The sequence below is a fragment of the Brassica napus genome, chromosome A4 (assembly GCF_020379485.1).
Source record: "Brassica napus cultivar Da-Ae chromosome A4, Da-Ae, whole genome shotgun sequence".
In the NCBI taxonomy this organism is placed as follows: domain Eukaryota; kingdom Viridiplantae; phylum Streptophyta; class Magnoliopsida; order Brassicales; family Brassicaceae; genus Brassica; species Brassica napus.
The window spans coordinates 19496485-19516734 of NC_063437.1; the positions used below are offsets into that span (position 1 = coordinate 19496485).

General features: G+C 34.4%; 1 protein-coding gene, 1 non-coding gene and 1 pseudogene across 2 annotated transcripts; 1 reads left to right on the forward strand and 2 right to left on the reverse strand.

Moving 5' to 3' along the window:
• Window positions 1–8488: 8488 nt before the first annotated feature.
• On the reverse strand, window positions 8489–10859 carry LOC106448920 (protein NUCLEAR FUSION DEFECTIVE 4-like). The gene is made up of 2 exons (XM_022718716.2): window positions 10255–10859; window positions 8489–9872 (listed from the first exon to the last, which is right to left on the reverse strand). The coding sequence occupies exons 1-2, from the start codon at window positions 10811–10813 to the stop codon at window positions 8665–8667; spliced, it is 1767 nt and encodes a 588-aa protein (XP_022574437.2). The 5' UTR covers window positions 10814–10859; the 3' UTR covers window positions 8489–8664.
• Window positions 10860–11239: 380 nt separating this feature from the next.
• Window positions 11240–17078, forward strand: LOC125608345 (annotated as a pseudogene).
• A 51-nt stretch (window positions 17079–17129) lies between these two features.
• LOC106447484 lies at window positions 17130–18255 on the reverse strand. The gene is made up of 3 exons (XR_007339284.1): window positions 17658–18255; window positions 17467–17568; window positions 17130–17400 (listed from the first exon to the last, which is right to left on the reverse strand). It is a non-coding gene; the product is annotated as an uncharacterized LOC106447484 (transcript).
• Window positions 18256–20250: the final 1995 nt, after the last annotated feature.

Below are 20250 nucleotides of genomic sequence, written 5' to 3' on the forward strand. Positions count from 1 at the left end.
TAGCCGTTTGGGGAATAATTTGAAAAGTGGGGCGACTTTTACAGTAGATCTAATCCATTTCAGGAAAGTACACGCTGGGTAAAGAGATGGTATGAGGAAGCGTAACCGGACAGAAACTTGCCTTGAGAAAAGTGCCTGGGAGAGAAAAATATTGTGTTATTTCTTCCTTCGTCTTGCCTCAAAATCATTTACCAATTACCACTTTACATAATATACAAAGTTTACGCAATATACATGTTATATATTGTAAATAAAATCTTTAATTATTTTTTCATATAATCAAATAAAAATACCTACCAACATTCAACATTGTTAATAAAGTTACACAACATACAACACCAAATTATAAACAAAAGATTAAAAATAAATCTGTTATATAAACAAAAATGAAAATTATATAAATGGAAATATGTACCCGCACGGGTGTGCGGATCAAGTTCTAGTATATACACTATAATATAATATTATTTTATCTATTTGTGTTTTATTTATTTAATTGTTTATTTAAATAATTTTAAAACTAAAGTTTTGAATATACTAAAAATATTTTTGAGTCATGATGTATAAACACTACAACAATATGACGCTACTTCCAGAATTAAAATTAGGACATGAAAGATTTGTATAGGCAATTGCTTGGAGATATAAAAACTAGTATAATTTTTGAATATGGTGTTATTTTATAGATTTTATGGCAATTTATATTAATAGTCTTCAGAATCATACTCAGAAACTTAACCTTTAAGATTGGACATATGAGCTTGAATTGGCTTATTAGCTATGTTGCACCTACAACTTCTCTTCCAAAGGACATGGGTTCGATGCTCTACCTTTCTAAGTTTTATTCACTACTTTTATTAATATTAATTATTTTGCATCCAGTAAAAGAAAAGTATGGCTTTCACCTCTGTACGCCAAAATAATGAGTGTGACTGGAAAGTATTTCTAGAATAAATTATTACTTCCAGTATTTCTAGAATAAATTATTACTCTAAAATTTAATTTACTCCAAAGTCCACTCAAAGTTTACCAATCAGGTGGAAAATCACTTTTACATTTTTACTCTAGTTACTATTTAGATGGTGAGAAATATACACTCATTTTTATTCTACATTTTGCTAGAGTAATAACTTTCCTCTCATTTACGCTTTCTCTTTTTTGTTTTCCACCTTTTTGTTTTTCTCTATTTTTCACCTATTTATTTACTCCATATTACTCTAATGGTATCCAATCAAACCCAATATATTGTTTCTTAAGCGAATGTAACAGTGATAATGAATATAAATTTTTTTTATACACTATCCTTTTGCTACTCTTAGATAACAAAATTTAATGCAACTTATAAAGTTTTTTTATGTAAACATGTCAGCTATTTCACACACACAAACACATTACACATATAGAGGATTATGACCAACATGTTTCTATTTTGCTATATTTAGGGTGTTGCTGGTTCAAACGCAGTGGTTACGGATGCAGGAGTTTACGTAAGCGGGTGGTTGTAGTTCAAGCGTTATTAAAAGTGTTTCATATGACTGGTACAATGTTTGAAAAAATTGTTGTGATGCATGTCACTTTTGACTAGTTTACCCACATATGCAAAAATAAATTAATAAAAATTACTTAATAAACAAAAAATTAATTACAAAGTGATAATTTTAAAGCTCAAAATAATAAATATAAAAATTATATTTATAAATCATATTATTATAATAAATATAAAAATTATATTTATAAATCATATTACTATTATAAAATAAAAATTATATATAAAATCATAGTATTAAAATTATATATATATATATATATTAGTATTTATAAAAAATATTTATAACTATCTATTTTATATTTACATAATTTTTACAAAAAAATAAGAAAAAAATTACATAAGAAAAAATTTACCTTTCTGTAACCTCCTCTAACCGTAAACACTAGCTGGAACCAGCTTTTTATTTTGAATGGTTTGGAGCGGTATAAAGCGATTTGTACTGTTTTGTATGATTGTTGTAAAATGTTGATAACCGTTACCAACCGTAAAAGTTTTGTTTGCGGGTGGTAGCGGGAAAACCAGTCAGATCCTTAATCCATTTTTGTTTAGTTAACCATTATTGGGCATGGAAGCCCGCTTGGTCCAATGGTTTGACCAATGGTTCATTAATGCTTATACACCAAGAGGTCTGAGTTTCAATTCCCGGAGATGACGTAATTATGCGAATTAAAGGAGAAAAGGCTTACAAGAGATCTGCAGCATGGCGCAAGGAGTACCGTCAAGCAAGGATCCCATAGGGTGGCTCAGGTGATGCAGTCAGGCGTGAATCTTCATACGGCATGTAGAATTGTCGGCTGTAGAATCGTCTGTAATATTTCTCATAGTTGTAATAAAAAAACCATTATTGGGCCTCAGGTACAAATAACAAAGCATATTCTCCCTGATTTAGGTATTCCATATTGGACATTTATCAATGCTAAGTCTAACCGGATATGTGGTTGGGTTAGGTTTTAAACTCTTGTCAAACCCAAAAACTTTCAAATTAGACATTTAATAAATATATCTTTGGAAGCTATTTAATCTAGTAGTTTGATTGAAAGTTCACTTTTAAATAAAAAAATTTGGATTTCAAATCTCAGGAAAGGTGATTTGTTAAAACAATATTAACAGAAGAAAATCTTACAAGAGCATGTAAACTTGGTTGGGTGTAGATTTTTATATGACGATTTAGATAATGCCGTCAGACGTGGATCTTCATAAAACAAATAGTATTGTCGGTGGTAGAATTTTTTTATGTGGAAAATTTATATATGTAATATCATAATAAATCACACTTGAAATAATATTACAAAAAATGATTCAGTTAGGCTGATAACTGGCAGATCAAAAAAGAAATACATGGAATAAAGAGGAATAAAATAAGATAAATGAAATGCAGTAGAAAAATGGAATGCATTCATTCCATTTATTCCTTATCAAAATTGTTTTGGAATGTTTTGCTTTGTATTTTGGTTAAATTTTTTTGGAATTCATGGAATGAACATTCCATTTCATTCATGTTAAATGGTAAATTTTTTTATGGAATTGATCATTTCCAAAGCATTCCATTCCCAAAATAGTCAATCCAGTTGCAACCTTAGAATATAATCGCTCAGTTTCAGATTAGTTGTCATTGTATGGTAAATTTTTTTGTTTCAAAATAAATATCGTTTTATAATTTCAATATAAAATTTGTTGATGTATATTTCAATCTATTTTTCTATTGGTTGAAATGTGGTTAAGTGTATTGATTATGATGTTTTTATCAAGTAAATATACAAAACTAAATATTTTTTAATCTGTGTGTCCAAGTTTAAAACGACAATTATGATAGAACGTAGGCAGTACTAAATTAACACAAATAGTAATCTGGTTAAGTTCCCCGGCCGTTGACAAAAAAAAAATTAAGTTTCCGGCCCAATTTTTAAACATTTTTTACCAAACTCATGAAAATATCTAATCTTACCAAAGCATTGAATCGACGAATATCATAGTCCTTACTCTTCCAAGTAGACCGTTACTTTCCCTAGTAAACATTCATAAATCATAATCTACAATCTACAAACTGGAAATGTATTGAACAATATACCAATATGCTAGGTGATAATCCGCGCCCTGCGCAGAGTTAAGAGATTTAAATAGTTTATCACTTTAAATATATAGGTATTAGAAAAGTAAAAGTCATAGGAAAAAAATATGACATTTTATATGATAAAAGATTCCACGGAATTGTGTATGTTTATATAAATTAAGCTTCAATTTTTTAAAGAAAAACTTGGGTATTTGCTTTGTTAACTTGAAGTATAGGTCGTGGAAATGAATCTCTAAGAGAAAGAAAAATTTGCAATATAAAATAAATTATGAAATAAAGATAAACGAAACATTGGCAATAGAATTATTGTTTGTCGTAAGGATGTATTGAGAAGGAGAATGTGGTGAGAAAACGTAGATAGAAGACCTTGTATATATATACAAAAAGGCGTGAGGCTAGGGTAAATAATGATAGCCAATCGCCATCTTTATTTTTCGTCTTGAATATTAATATTGATTGTCCAAAACTTGTCATAATCATGTTCGTAATTCAAATACACATCGGATTCGATGGACTATTATAAGAAACAATGAAATATATTGGTCAACGGAAATCAATTTTAACTCAATCAGTGTCGATGAAAAAAACATGTATGATTCGGTTGGACAGTAATTTTTCATTACCAAATTGTATAATATTAATGAGTACGTTTAAAATAGGAATTAGTGTCATATTAGCTCAAAACATTCCTAATTCGACTGTAATTTTGTATTACCAAAAACAAATTATATTAATGAGTATGTTTAAGATATGAATTAATGTCATAAAATGCTCAAAACATTCCTAATATTAAATATTATGAAGATCATTCATTTGCTCGTAATGCTAATTGACAATGTATAATCGATTTTTAGAAAGTCCAGGTCACGGGAATAAATGCTATAATTGCAGAGCGTTTGGATCATTGAATGACATTGTTGATAGGTTTCAAGAGTAAATGGATTTATTTTATTCACATTGATATTTGAATCATTTTAGGAAAACTGTATCTGGTGTAATATAAACACCCGACGTATGGTAGACAGTTTAGAAGTACATGCATAAAACAAATCTTGGAGCATGAAAACTATAGGAAAATGTAATTTTGCTCCGATTCATACACATTAAATACGGGGTCCTCCCTTTTCTAACTTTTGAAGATATATGGTTTCGTATTTTATATTTAACTGTGTAAACATTATATATTAAGTTTAAAAAATCTTCTGAGCAAAACATATTAATTGGAATAAAATCTTCTTGACAGATATGGTTTTTCAATGTTAAAGTAAAAAATACTATTTGTGATTTAAATAAATATAACCACATTTTTGTTTATAAATATATGGTTTAAAAAAAATCATATAAGCAAAACATATTAATTTGAATAAAATCTTCTTAACATATATGGTTATTTCAATATTAAAGTAAAAACTATGTGTGTGATTCAAATATAATAGAAAACACATTTTCATTTCTAAACATTATATCAATCTAAAAAGTTATGATCAAATTTCATAATTCAATGTATATAAATTTTTACAATCCACATAACTTTTTAAAATCTATCAACTCTCAAAATTCACAAACTTTACAAAAATTCATCTCCCAATACCTCCCCCCCTAAGTTTAAATAAAATTTTCTGAGCAAAACATATTAATTTGAATAAAATCTTCTTAACGTATATGTTTTTTTTTTCAATAGTAAAGTAAAAAATAGTATTTGTGATTCAAATAAAATAAAACACACATTTTTCGTTTCTAAAGATATGGTTTAAATAAAATCATCTGAGCAAAACATATTAATCTGAATAAAATCTTCTTAACAGATATGGTTATTTCAATATTAAAGTAAAAACCCATATGTGTGATTTAAATATCATAGAAAACACAATGTTCGTTTCTAAACATTATATAATAAATTTAAATAAATTCTTCTTAACATATATGGTTTTTCAATATTAAAGTAAAAAAATAGAGTTTATGATCCTAATATCACAGAAAACATATTTTTTTCGTATCTGAAGAAAACCATTTTTGTTCTATTGGCTAAATTTTGTAAATTATTTTTCAGCAGATATGTTTTTTTTATTAAAGCTGTCAAATAAATTTTGTGTTTATAGAATATCATTTAAAAAATATAAATAAAGTCATAGCTATTGGACAAAGTTGTGGTTTGTCATGCAACTAAACCATGATGCATTGGTTTTGGTTGAACCAATCAAACAACCCGAATATAAAACTAAGTTATAGATCACATTGCATACACGCCAACAAACATGTTATGTAAATGTAAATAAAACATTATGCTAAGCTACAATTTATGAATAATGGTTAATAATGTAATAAGTCTAGTAAAAAAAAATATTTAATTAGAAAGGGTGAAAATGAATATGGTGTTGGCACCTAAAATATAATATTTTTGTTAATACCACATGAGCTTAAGTTTAGTCTTCTATAATGTTTCTATTTTAATAAGTAAGGGATTTTCATCTCCTACTAAATTATTTTCAGTATACATCGTTCGTTAAACTTTTCAATTGTTTTCTCATTATAAACTTATCAGCTAATTTGTTCTCTATGATCTATTGATGTGGTTCTATATAGATTAGGTAACAAGTTTTGTGCTTACGTACATCACTCTAACGTTTAGAGTAAGCATGCTAACAACTTGTCTAATTTCACATATAGGGTCTAATTTAAAACAAACCTGTAACCCATATATTTATAGTTCATATATTATCTATATATATGGTTATACTTTTAAAAATATAATTATTTGATTTATAATTTGCATGTCCAATACTAATTCCAATTATATAAATATAAATATGTAACACGTACGCTACTTTGTTATATAATTTAACACCGAAAATATTCTTTTTGTAATACCTAAGAAATTTGAAATATAAATATGCTATACTTTAGAAAATTTGTTTTATAATTACGCAGTTAGAGAAAATATATATTATATTATGCTAATATAAATTAATAAATGTATACAAGATAATAATTTAAAGATAAATTTTATTCCGCACAAAAGTGCGGATTCATATTATTGAATGGTCTAGCCGTACATTCAAATTTTAATATACGATAAGATGAATGTTGTAGAGTTAACGAATTTTTAATAGAAATGTAAGAATATGAATTATGTAAACGCCGTAATAGTTTAAATAGTCAAACTCAAACTTTAATAACAATCAGAGATTCAGAGACCAATGCATAGCTGGCATCTCTTATTTTAGCCATGGCTATTCTATAGAAGTTAGATTTCTTGTAGTAGTTTTTTTTTTAATTTGGATACGATATGCATCGTTGCTTTCTCCCCCTGTTATTCCAGCTGGAGTTTCTTGGAACGCCCCAATTCTCGCATTGCAATGAGTGCTTCCAGTTTTGTAGTTTTTTTTTTTTTCACTGAATTTTATTAAATAGGACAAAGCCCAACAGAAACCAAGCCCACCATTTTACACAAGAGACTAACAAAAGCCCAACAAACGGGGCCAGATTACATTATGCTTGAGGTCCAAGCCCACAAGCAGAAACCGTCGAGGAGGAAGGACATATCACCGTCCACGTGTAAAGCTGCCGAGCGACCATGCCCACGCGTCAGAATGAAGTTTAACTTTTCACCACTGAAAATCCTGAGGCAGAGCGCCGGAATCTCGCCGTCAGCAAAGATGAACCAACGAAGAAAAGGCTTCATCCGAGCGATCTTCGTTGAAACCCAAAACGCTCACCAGATCTACGCTTCATCAAGAGAATACAATCATCTTCAATCGATCTAAAACCTTTCGACTTTCCTTAAATAAAACCCATCATCTTTAATGATACAAATAAGCTTGAAGATGAATCAACCCAACACGGAGAAGGAAAGAACAGTCGAAAGGTGAAGAAAGAGAGTTGGTTGAGACAGGGAATTACTAGAAGCGGAGATACATCAAACCGGAAAAAAATCCGGAGGAGAGCCGCCGACAACACCAGACGGAGGTGTGACGCGGAGTCAAAAGCTAGCCGCCATCGCCAGAGAAGAAGGCAAAGACGCCGGAGCCAAAAACTGGACGACCATCGAGAGTTACGATGCGACGCCGGAGATAGAGCCGGCCGACCACCAAAAGAAAAGGTGCGTCGCCGGAGACAAAAACCGATCCGGTAAACTCTCTTGACTCTACTCCTTGTGAAAAATTAAGTTTAGGAACAAGGAAAATAGAGAGGAAATCCTCTCTCTAAAAGAGAGGAGAGAGAGTTATGTATTGTAGCTTACATTTCATATAGTTTTTCTTTCTTGTCGACAAATTGTAATTGTAAATGTCAATATTTCAGGGACACTTGGAAAAGTAGCATCTTTTATAAATGATTTTCCACATAGGATGTTAAAACTAATTATTAACAAAACAGTGTTGGGTATTTGTAAGCAAGAAAAATGTCTTTAAGAAGGTACTACTTCGCCTACCTCTTATTTTGGAATTTAGGTATTTAAGTTCCCGTAAAATACCTCGATGTATGTATAGTATTGGAAAAGTTCCAGTACCCACTAACTTAACGTTTTGAGAGTTCTAACATTTGAATATATAAAATTCTAGAAATGTTGCACGTTTTAAAAAAAAAATTGGTCTCGTTTACTTTTTAACTCTTCACAAATCATTGTGACGCACTCGTTCTAGATTACATCACGCAAGTGTAGACCGACAATAAAGTCCAAGTCGTATAAACACAGGTGAGCCAACAACCACTTGCAATAATTTAGTTCTTTATCGTTTAACGATTTATTCAAATATGTCACTTGTGGCTCACAAACTCATAAGTCTAACTCATTAGTTGACCCATGACCATTACCTATCTCCAAATTTTATCCTTTCACTACTATCCAAATCTCCTAAAACACACAAAACGATAAATAAAGTATTGCTTTCCAAAAGCCTTACATAGTGAACATATAATATGTTTTAGAAACCCACTTAACCATATTTTCTTATCGAGCATATCTTTAACAATCATCTACTTAAAAACTTTCCCCTCCTTTGCCTAAGACTTTTTTTTTTCTTTGCCTAAGACTTTGCCATTAACATTATCCTTTTTTTGCTTCCTCCACCGTCGATCTTGCTGGCGGCGCCGCCGTCATTTCCATCTCGGTGGCCAACGCTTTTTCTCTAAACTTCTTGTAGATATCACTCTTGTAGAACTTCCTGGTCCGGATCACCAAAATCATCGAGACCAATACACCAAACAAAGTTACCGCAGTAATTATAATAAAAGACAATTTAAAACAAGCTGTGCCCGTGCAAGTCAAATCTCTCCCATCAATTCTAGGTATCTTTAATGCATTGTTCTGCTTCTCGGCCTCCACATCGTACAAATAACCCGCCACCCGTACGTTTAGCAAGTAAGACCCGATCGGGCTTGCGACCGAACCGAAGTTATACAATGTAGAGTAGTACTTAAGCCCGAAAATCTCGGAGATGATAGCAAATAGTAGCGGCCATTGCGCACCAAAGCAAAACCCTATGATGACCGATGCGACGTAGAGTCCACCAGGGACGTTAAAAGCAATAAGAAGGTGACCGGCGCAGGACAAGAGGAGGATCAGTGTGAGCATCAAAGGCCTTGGGAATCTATATTTGATCAAGAAGATCTCAGAGACCACACCTGATACTACACGACCGAAGTAGTTCCATATGCTAACGAGTGACACAAAGGTGCTTACACTTCTCTTTGGATAACCCAATGAGCCCCCAATTTGACCCAAGTTGTCTATAGCCGTCAAAGTCCCTCCCACGCCACAAATGGTCGCTAAGAACAAAATCAACATGTCCACACTAAACAACGCTTGCAAGATAGTATAGTCATCTCCTCTCTCCGGTGGGCTAAACATAGTCGTCCAACACGACGCCGTTTTAACACTCTCCGCCTCCGTTGACCTTTCATTATCATCTTTGACTTCGGATGAGTCTAGGTTTGGTTTCTCCGTGACGATATTGATCGGTGCTGGATCGTTTAAGGCGACTTGTTTATTCGACCAAAGCTTCTTTTCTTCCCATACGACAACTATGATCGGTAAAACAAGCAAGATGATCACCACGGCTGCGCTGCCTCCATACTCACTCCGTGTAAAGCCGGAGAGTTTGTCGGTGATGATGGCCACCATGAGAAATGTGGCGAGCCCGAGAGATATGTAGAGGAAGTTATAAAACACCTTTAGTTCATTTGTCTGTCTCACCACTTTCATATTCCTTATCGTCCTCAAGAAAGCAAACGAGACTGCTGCAGGTAACCAACCTGCATATAATACAATAACTCGTACAATTAGTCTGGTTTTCAATACAAGGATTTATTCATTACTCCAAAAAAAAAGGTTTCTTAGTTTCTGTTTTCCCCTTTTCTTGAAATCATATTCTATCCAATGGGTTAATCAAGAACGTATAATAATAACCAGTGTTTAAAAAAAAATCTGTATAGTGTTTAAACTCTTAAATAATCAGTAAATCAGTAATATGATTTTTCTAAAATGAACGCTCGTCTAGGAACTAATGTTTTATAAATCATCTAATTACAGCTTAAAATTTTTTGGAACATTGATAATAATCATTTAACTCTGTTTTTCTCTGTTTCATATCATTAACCGCATCGTTTGATAAATTTATTTAAAAGTTGTACTTACCAATCATCAAGATGAGAGATTTGGTGTCTTCTCCATAAAAGGCATGGTAGAGCTGTGTAATAATGGCGCCACTAAGACCAACATACCCCTTAAGAATCCCCAAGACAACACCACGTGACTCCGGGAAGTTCTTAACGCACGTGACAAGCGATCCAGTATTAGCAAACGACTGTGAGTTGGCTCCAACGCAGATATAGAGACACATATGCCAAACTTGAGGCTTCGAGATTCGTTTTGTGACGGCTAGCCAAATCATGAAGTAGCCAAAGAAGTTAAGTACAGCTCCTATTATGAGGATGAACCAAGGAGGAGTCACCTCGTTGATTAGACCTGCTAGGACTCCAACGTTGGCTCCTAGATCTTTGAAGAAACTGAGGAGGTTAAGTGTGGTTTGGTCGTAGCCTAAGGTTTTCTTGATATCGCCTGAATAGAGACTGAACATGTAAGTGGCTCCAGCCGCCGACATGATCCAGAGGCTCCCAAAGAACATAAACCATCTTCCGGTTAGGATTTGGATGGTTAAGCTCTTCATTGAGCCGCCGGGAGTTGCAGCCACCATTTTGTTGTGTGTTTTAGGAGATAAGTGTGTGTTCGAGTGGGTTGCTTCTGGTTGGAATATATTAGCCACGAAGTGTGCGTGAAAGAAGGAGAGAGAGAGAGAGAGAGAGAGAGAGAGAGAGAGAGAGAGAGAGAGAGAGAGAGAGAGAGAGAGAGAGAGAGAGAGAGGGGGCAAAGAACGTTGTTGTTGACGTTGACTTGTAGAGTAAATAGAGTTAGAGGGGAAGGTTGGACGTAGAAGCTATGCTTTATCTTTTTACAAATATTTATATAGATTTTATATTATGGAAATGGCAAAAAGAAAAGAAAGGTAAAACTTTTACATTTATGGAATCATATGATGTGGACTACAGTTCGAAGGGTTGACTGAAAAATACAGATATATAAGGTAATTTTTAACATATTAACAAATTTAAATGTCTAAGAGAATCTACAATGTATTAATAACAGTTATGAGCTTCTCGGATAAATTAACACTAAAAAGCGATTAGCCTATCATCAGGACCTTTATTTTATAAATTTAGTCGTAAATTTGTTTTGTCGACATTTGGTAAGAGTAGTAATTAGTTATGTAAACAGACTGTTTAAGTCACAATCTGTTTATACAATATCTAGGTGTAAAAGACACCATATGAATAGTGATTGATGAATGGATTCGGTTGACGTTAGTCATATGAATTATTGATGAATGCAACTAGCACCTGTCAATTATTTTGGACAAGCATTCACATTGCAAACCAGAGTAGGTTTTTCCCAATAAACATAGTAAACCGAAGTAGGGTAATAAGTGTTAACCAAAAAGGCATAGACAACAGACAATTAGGTGTAGAAGTTGGAATCACCTTATAAGTTATTGAATACGAGTTCTTAAGGTACCAAAACTCTCATGAAATAAGGTGTTTATAGCTTCACATACTTAATAGTTTGATTGTTCCAAATCTAAATGAGGTTGTATTTGTTAATCATATATATACTTACTTTACATTTTTTGGTAGTAAATGATGTTTGATTGAAAATAAGATAATGTACCTCTAATATATAAATTATAGCTTATATATTATTATTTTTAATAAGAAATAAAATTCAAACACAAATAATTGGTCAAATTCTTATATTTCAGATTTATTGTTTATTTCAACCGCTAATTCAAATACTATATTAGTTTGGGAAAGTTTATACAGGTTGTCACAAAAACTACAGGATTCCTTCTCATAAATCTGGTGAATCTCCCACGATAATAACATCATCCCACAATTTTGAAAACTATAGTACAGTAGCCGGGATGAAAATTAATATCGGCGTTAGTTGTACTTGTCTACACTTTGATCAATGTGGGAAATGAATTATCGAATATTTCTTTTTCCCTTAATTTGACTTTTACAATATGTCAGTTTAACTTTCAATGACGCAGTTTTTTGTTTCAATAGTTTTCATTTTTTTTTTTTAATTTTAGTTTACTATTTTTTTTTTTTACAAAAGAGTAAAACATGTACAAAATGACCAAAAATATCAAAAATCCTAAATGGACAAACAAAAGTTGAGAATGTCTATTTTCTTTCGATTTTTCTTTTTTTTTCTACGCAGTGTCCTGTATTTAGAGTAAGACTAATGAAAAACAAAAAGGAGTCAAAGAATATATCTGGGAACATATTTTTTCGTCTTATCAGTTTGTTTCGATTCTTAACAAGTAGGGTGGCAAAAAGCAAAACTCGTAACACGTAATGCTGAATGAATGGCAACTACTCTTATAATTTCACACTTTGTCTTGCATTTTGTTTATTTTTCTGTCAACAATTTGCTTATATTAATTATCGAAAATTAATCCATTGATGACTACATACCCACCTTTAGCGGCAGCACGGTAAAGACAAATCTATGCATAGACAAAGACAAATCCAACTATAGAAAAAAGCAAACCCATATTTGAGAAATACTTACAAATTGGTAAAAATAAACCTGTGAAAAGATGAATTTATTAAAGGTTAGAAACACATTCTACTGTGGCTCGGGATGGTGTATATCAAAAGCATAGCGGAATTCCAATAAACAGGACAAGACCATCGATTTTCCAACTTGTTGAATGCATTTGATATATTTCTTCCCTTTGTTGGTGGTGTTCCCAAAACCTACTCAATACACGAACAAAGTCAAGTATAATCATTACACAACAGATACTAATTGTATGGTACCTTAATGATCTATACAAGTTGATTAACGCCATGAACAAAAAAATACAGGTTAGGACGACAGACAAGAAGACATTATAGTTGGTGTAAGTAACACATAATTAAGGAGGAGACCCCCATCTCACTAAGCATCTTAATGAAGATACACTGCTGGCCAATATTAACAGTTAACACCACCTTATAAATAAATCAGTCGTGTAGCTAATAATTAATTAACACAAGGACTAAATCCATGTCCTGAATCGCTTCCTCAACTCTATTAGCCTTACACCGGAGTTGGTTCGTTTCCTCTAGTCCAATGATCATATTTAATCTTCCCTTAAATCGTTAGAAGAAAATTTCCGAAACTTGTCGTTATAATTTGAATGTATCGAATGAGACAACACCACCATAACGTGTAGATATCTTTTCAAGAACACCGCATGCTATGTTTTTTTTTTCTCATGCTACGTTGGGAACTAATAACGTGTAGATATAAAAGTAGTTGACGAATGATACAAGTTTGTGGAAATGAATTATTTGATGGGATGAAAGTCGCTTAACAAATAGTGATATGTAGCTTGCATGTGCTAGGTTCATGAGAATAGTTTAATTTCGAAATTTCTTGCGAAAGGAAGTAACTTAAGATCTTAAGTTTATAAATATAAAAAGAAGGAAAGAAAGAAAGAAAGAAAGAAAGATGAAAGGTGTACAAAACATTTACAACAATGCTTACAGCGTCTCGTCCTTGCTCGTATTCTTTGTCCTGATTCTGTTTCGTCCGGCACTCTCGATCAGTGCCGCCAATAGATTGTCGTCTTCAGAGTCTCTGACAATCTCAAGCAACAGAACACTTGTATCTCCCGGCGGAGCCTTCGAGCTTGGTTTCTTCAAACCCTCGGCACTTCCGCGTTGGTATCTCGGAATACGGTATAAGAAAGTCTCAGAGAAGACGTACGCATGGGTCGCTAACAGAAACAACCCACTCTTTACATCTATTGGTACCCTCAAAATCTCTGGTAACAATCTTCACCTGCTAGATCAGTCTAATAACACTGTTTGGTGGACGAGTAGTCCTAGCGGAGATGTCACAGCGCCGGTGATAGCCGAGCTTCTCTCCAATGGAAACTTCGTCCTGAGACACTCCGACAACAACGACGACCCTAGTTCATTCTTGTGGCAGAGTTTCGATTTTCCGACAGATACTTTACTTCCGGAGATGAAACTAGGTATCGACCACAAAAAGGAGCGCAACTGGATCCTCACATCATGGAGAGCGGCAGACGATCCGGCGAGCGGGAACTTCACGTTCAACCTCGAAACTCAATGGGGATTGCCTGAATTTATTCTTCGTTCGGATGGAAGGGTAGCGGCAAGGAGCGGTCCCTGGGATGGAATCGAGTTTAGCGGCATACCGGAGATGCAAAGATCAGATAACATTATTTCCAATTTTACGGTTAACAGTGGTGAGGCCGCTTACAGCTTCCGTATGACCAACCATAGCATCTACTCGATATTGACAGCGAGAGACTGGATGCTCGTGCGAGTCACGTGGACCTCGACATCATTGGAATGGAAGCGGTCCGAGGATAATTTATTCACGGATATCTGCGATGTTTACCATGTCTGTTATGGTCCGAATACTTACTGTGACATAAACACGTCACCTCGCTGTAACTGTATCAGAGGCTTCGTACCACAAAATGCCACTGAATGGGCAGAGCGGGATGAGGTGTTAGGCCGTTCAAGATCTGGGTGTGTCAGGAAGACGCAGCTTAACTGTGAAGAGTATCATGATTTTGTGCTGCTTAACAACACCAAGTTGCCGGATACTAAGACGGCGACTGTGGATCAGGGAATCATCGATGAGAAGATATGCAAAGAGAGGTGTCTTAGCGATTGTAACTGTACGTCGTTTGCGTTTGGAAAAAACGGTCTAGGTTGTGTGACCTGGACCGGAGACCTCGTTGATATCCGGACTTACTTCGAAGGCGGTTATGCTCTCTTTGTTAAAGTATCTGCTGATGATCCAGGTATCTAGCTAATCTCTTAACAGAATACAAGTTCATGCCAAAAACTTCGAGTTGACACGAACCCTTGCAGATTTTTCCTCGGGTGAGAAGAGAGACCGAACTGGAAAAACTATAGGTTGGAGTATCGGTGGTGTCAGCGTTTTGCTTCTTCTGAGTGTTATACTCTTCTGCTTTTGGAAGAGGAGACAGAAGCAAGCAAAAGCAGATGCAACACCTATTGGTAAATAAATGAATTTATTACCTACTCGTTTTCTGTTTTCTGATCCTTTTATGATAATAGAGGGAAACCAAGTTCAATTGAACGAGATGGTGTTAAGAAACATAAATTCGTCTCGCGAGGACGAAATAGAAGATTTGGATCTTCCATTGATGGACTTTGAAGCTGTTGTCGCAGCCACCGAACGGTTCTCTCATTCCAACCAGGTTGGAAAAGGTGGTTTTGGTGCTGTTTACAAGGTATAAATAATGGATATACAATATAAGTAAACACATTTTTTTTCAAAAAAAAAAAAGAAAAAGAAAGAAACCGGTTTATAGTAAACTGTTTACGAAATACTACAATTATATAAATGTATATAAAACTAGGACCTACAAAATGTCAGTACTTTATATAAAATATGTATAATTAATTTTAAAAAAATAAATATAAACGAGAACAAAAAAACTGATTATCAAGTAAGAAGTCAATAAGAGTTAAAGGTTAATTTAAATATAAACAAGTGTATACAAATAAAATGTTAATTTTGTTTAAAAAAATAGTTTAATTTGGATTAGTTTTATGGATAAATTTAAAAGAAAGTTAACACATTATAAAATAAAATAAAAAGTAACTGATCATTTAAATATGTGTCTAAAACCAGTTTCTTTCTTTGCTCTGTTGGTTTTGGTATAACTGATCATTTAAATATGTGTCACCTGCAGGGAAGGTTAAGTGACGGGCAAGAAATTGCGGTGAAGAGACTATCGGCAATGTCAGCTCAAGGTACCGATGAGTTCCTGAACGAAGTTAGGCTAATAGCAAGGCTTCAGCATGTAAACCTAGTGAGACTTCTTGGCTGTTGCGTTCAAGCCAACGAAAAAATATTAATATACGAGTACTTGGAGAATCTAAGCCTCGATTCTCATATATTTGGTTAGTGCTTCAACTTTTCATAACAGGCTTTATATCAACAACTGAAATGATTCCATTGTGAATTATGTGCAGATAAAACCAGAAGCTCTATGTTAAATTGGCAAATGAGATTTGATATCATCAATGGTATTGCCCGAGGGCTTCTGTATCTTCACCAAGACTCACGGTTTAGAATCATCCATAGGGATTTGAAAGCAAGCAATGTCTTGCTTGATAAAGATATGGCTCCAAAAATTTCAGACTTCGGATTGGCTAGGATGTTTGGACGGGATGAGACGGAAGCTAACACGAGGAAGGTGGTCGGAACTTAGTAAGCATATTTAAAGCATCATAATCACATTTTGAGACAAAGAGCTACCTGATAGCTTTTTTCTAATTAATATATTGTTATGCAGTGGGTACATGTCTCCAGAATATGCGATGAATGGGACATTCTCGATGAAATCAGATGTGTTCAGTTTTGGGGTCTTGCTTCTTGAAATTATAAGTGGAAAGAGGAATAAAGGCTTCTGCGTAATCTTAATCTTCTCGGACATGTAAGATAATCAAAATCAACATGCACTTTTTTTATCCGGTTTGTGTTTCAATAAAAATAACTTTCCGAACCAGGTGTGGAGGAATTGGAATGAAGGTCAAGGTCTGGAGATAGTAGACACGGCGGTCATCGTAGATTCTTCATCACCAACGTGCAGGCCACGTGAAATCTTAAGATGCTTACAAATTGGCCTCTTGTGTGTTCAAGAACGTGTAGAGGATAGACCAATGATGTCGTCAGTAGTTTTGATGCTCGGAAGTGAAGCAGTATTTATCCCTCAACCTAAACGGCCAGGTTACTGTGTAGCCAGCGGAAGTTCTCTTGATACTCGGAGTGAAGATGAATCTTTTACGGTGAACAAAGTCACCATGTCAATCATTGACGCTCGGTGATGTGATGATAATATTTCATTCAGCAATATTATAAACCATCTAAATACCAGAAAATTCCTCTATCTAAATAATATGTTTTTATTATGTTCTTTTGTAAGGGCAAGAGCTAGGAAACCCCAAACATTATTCCCATAAATAAAAGCAGTAAGAGAAGCATAAAGAGCTTATGTTTAGTTGATGATGGATCGATAATGACGATCTGTATGTTTATTTCATATCTTCACCACGGTTGTGCTTTATGATACTGCAAAGTCGCCTCCAACATTGACTCTGCCATTACTGCCCTCTCCTCCATCTAAGCAAGCCCAGCAACAGCTTCCTCATATTTGTCCTAACACCATTGTTGTTGGGTTATCAGACTCGAGCAAAAATGGAATACTAGTCAAAGCCATTTTACCTGAAGCACTTGGGCAGCATGTCTCTGGGCTGCTGCATCCTGCTCAGCAGCTCTCCGTGCATCTTCCGTTACCTTATGTTCTTGCTCGATCCCCATCAACACCTTCATTATTATTCTCTCAAGTGGTCAGCAGCATACATTGAATTTGCTAGCTAGCTAGAAGAGAGCACATATTAATCTGAAATGCAAACCTGTATCATAGCAGCTTCTTGATCCTTCTTATCAGAAACAAGCTTTCGAAGCTCTCTCACCCCTTGCTCTAACTGCTCAATCTACCCCCCCCAAACCAAAAAATACAAGGAGCAAGCATTGTCCTTATTCAAAGAACCTGGTAGATTTTGACATGTTCTCACAGAAAATTCAGACAAGAATCTCCGTTAGCAGCTTTTATTACAACAATCCATTGAGACATTAAAAAGTTGATGGCTTGGCACCACAGAGATAACTAATCATTAGATGATATATCATCAATGAAGGAGAAGATACAAAAGGCGATACCTTTTGTGGTCGGATGCGGAGAGAGGATTCACGGCGTCGGTGATCATCGTTAATGAGACGGAGGGCCAGATCTCTCCGGTGGAGTAGTAGTAGTAGTAAGCTAGGCTACTTAACTTGCTTGATCATCATTACGCGATTCAAAGTTTCAAGATGAAGATCAACTTACAGTGTGAACACTCAGAGTGAGAAAAGAAAAAAGGCAAGATTTTTAATTATTTTCAAATAATAATAAAATTAGTTTTTATTTAACCGGACCGAACCAGTTGAACAATGACTCATTTTATCTTCTAAGTCGCTTTAAAAATTGAGTAATTCATTCCATATACACATAATAAAGTATATTTAGCTATGTGGTATGTGTACTGTTTCTTTTTAAAATATACCTGTCATACCCTTATCTCTACACATGCGGCCTATTCCAGCTATATGATATAAATAATATTATATTTCTTTTCTCAGAAGATATGTCTTAAACCAACACGTGTTTACATTGTTTTGCTTTTCGTTTTCAAGAGTCATCTTCCCCCAGATTTTTTCTTTTACAATTATTATTTTTCTCACTTTCTTTGATTTTTTCAGAGAATCATCTTTCAAGCTCTCTATTTTTTCCCAGATTCATCTCTTTTATAATCTTTCTCTTCAACTCTTGTTTCATGCGTGTCTCTCTACTTTCACAAATTTTTATCTCTGCATTTTCTAGAGTTCGGAAATATTTCGGTGTACAGCGCCTTCGCCTGACCTGGAGCGTGTTCCCCCCCCCTTCCGGATCTCGAGCCACATGACGGAATAGCACTGGCCGCGTGTACTGGAGGCACTTCTTCTCTCTCTCAGCGAATCTGATGGTCTCTGTTTCGAAGACCCTAAGAGAGCTCCGTCATTCGAGTGTCGCAATGGGAGTAAGGCGTGCTCTCTTTAGTTTAAGGATGCAGAGACGTCTCTGATTGTAGAGAAGCTTTGGTATCGGCGGATCTGTTGAAAGGGGTGGCGGTTCCCTTAGACTGTTTCTCGTCAGTCTTGATCCTTTCTACTCCGCCGTGACGGATGAGGTCGTACGTGGAAGCTCGGACCCATGAGAAGGCGAGGATCTTGCGTAGATGCGGTGGTGACGCATGTGTTTGTGGTCGTGGGACGCCTTTGGGTGGGTTCTCTTTGTGTTTTGCAAACCACAACGTGTCCATCCCAACTCCTCAGTCCACATCTCCCTTGTCCACACACCTAGACTAGGAACAACTTCATCAGAATATGTTTTGTTGTATCAAGAACAACTTCATCGGTTGTTAAGTTGTTTTGAACGATGTTGTACTATAAAATTATTTGTTGTTGTTATCCTTTAAAAGAACTAAATCAGGGTGTTTTTCATTTCAATGTTATTGTTGTAAATGGTTAGCTGTTTTAGTAGATCATGGTCATGTGCTCATCACCTATAGGAACCAACGTACACGTCCACACACACGCCATCCATAACTCATTTTTCAAATTGCACGGGTTCACAACACAATTTTTCAAATTGCACCTTCCACAAAACGTTGTCCATGATACTATGTCCACTTAATTCAGGTTTAAATTTTATAAAATTTAAAATATGAATGTGTTCAAATTGCATTGTCCACAACATTATCCATGATATTGTGTCCATTTAACTCATTTTTAAATTTTATAAAAATTAAAATATACATATGAATCTCAAAACATAGAAATCTTGATATAATTTATTATATATATTATATTTCAAATTTATATATAATAATAGGAAATAATAACAAATAAAATTCTGTCGAGAGAAACCAAAAACATTGTTGATCAAAAAAAAAAAACCAAAAACATTAATCTGTCCACAAACTCATGTCCACATCCACATATTTATCCTTCAGCTCATGTATCACCTTGTACTCCTACTTTGAATAAATTTTATCAGATGGCAAAATAGTCCAAAAGCTTCCTCAATCTCCGTGAATGTGTGCAACAAGTGAGAAGTGTCCCTGGATGCAAATGAAACTCAAAAAGTGTCCCATTATGTAATCAACTCTATAAATAGTTATGGAAAAAAAAATATGCATCAAAAGGAGCTAAGCGGCGTCGTTTTCCAGCTGTTTGAGGAGGTTAAGAAGGAGCTCGATCTCGTCCCTAGAAGCTCCCACGTCTCGCTCGGTCGTCAAAAGTACTCTGACGAGCAGATCAAGTAAGTTTTCGGATCTCACCTCCCTATCTCTTCGAGAGTAGGATTCGTAATCTGGTGGATTAGTTACAAGATTTAGTACTTGAGAATCTGCTGCTGACGGTTTATCC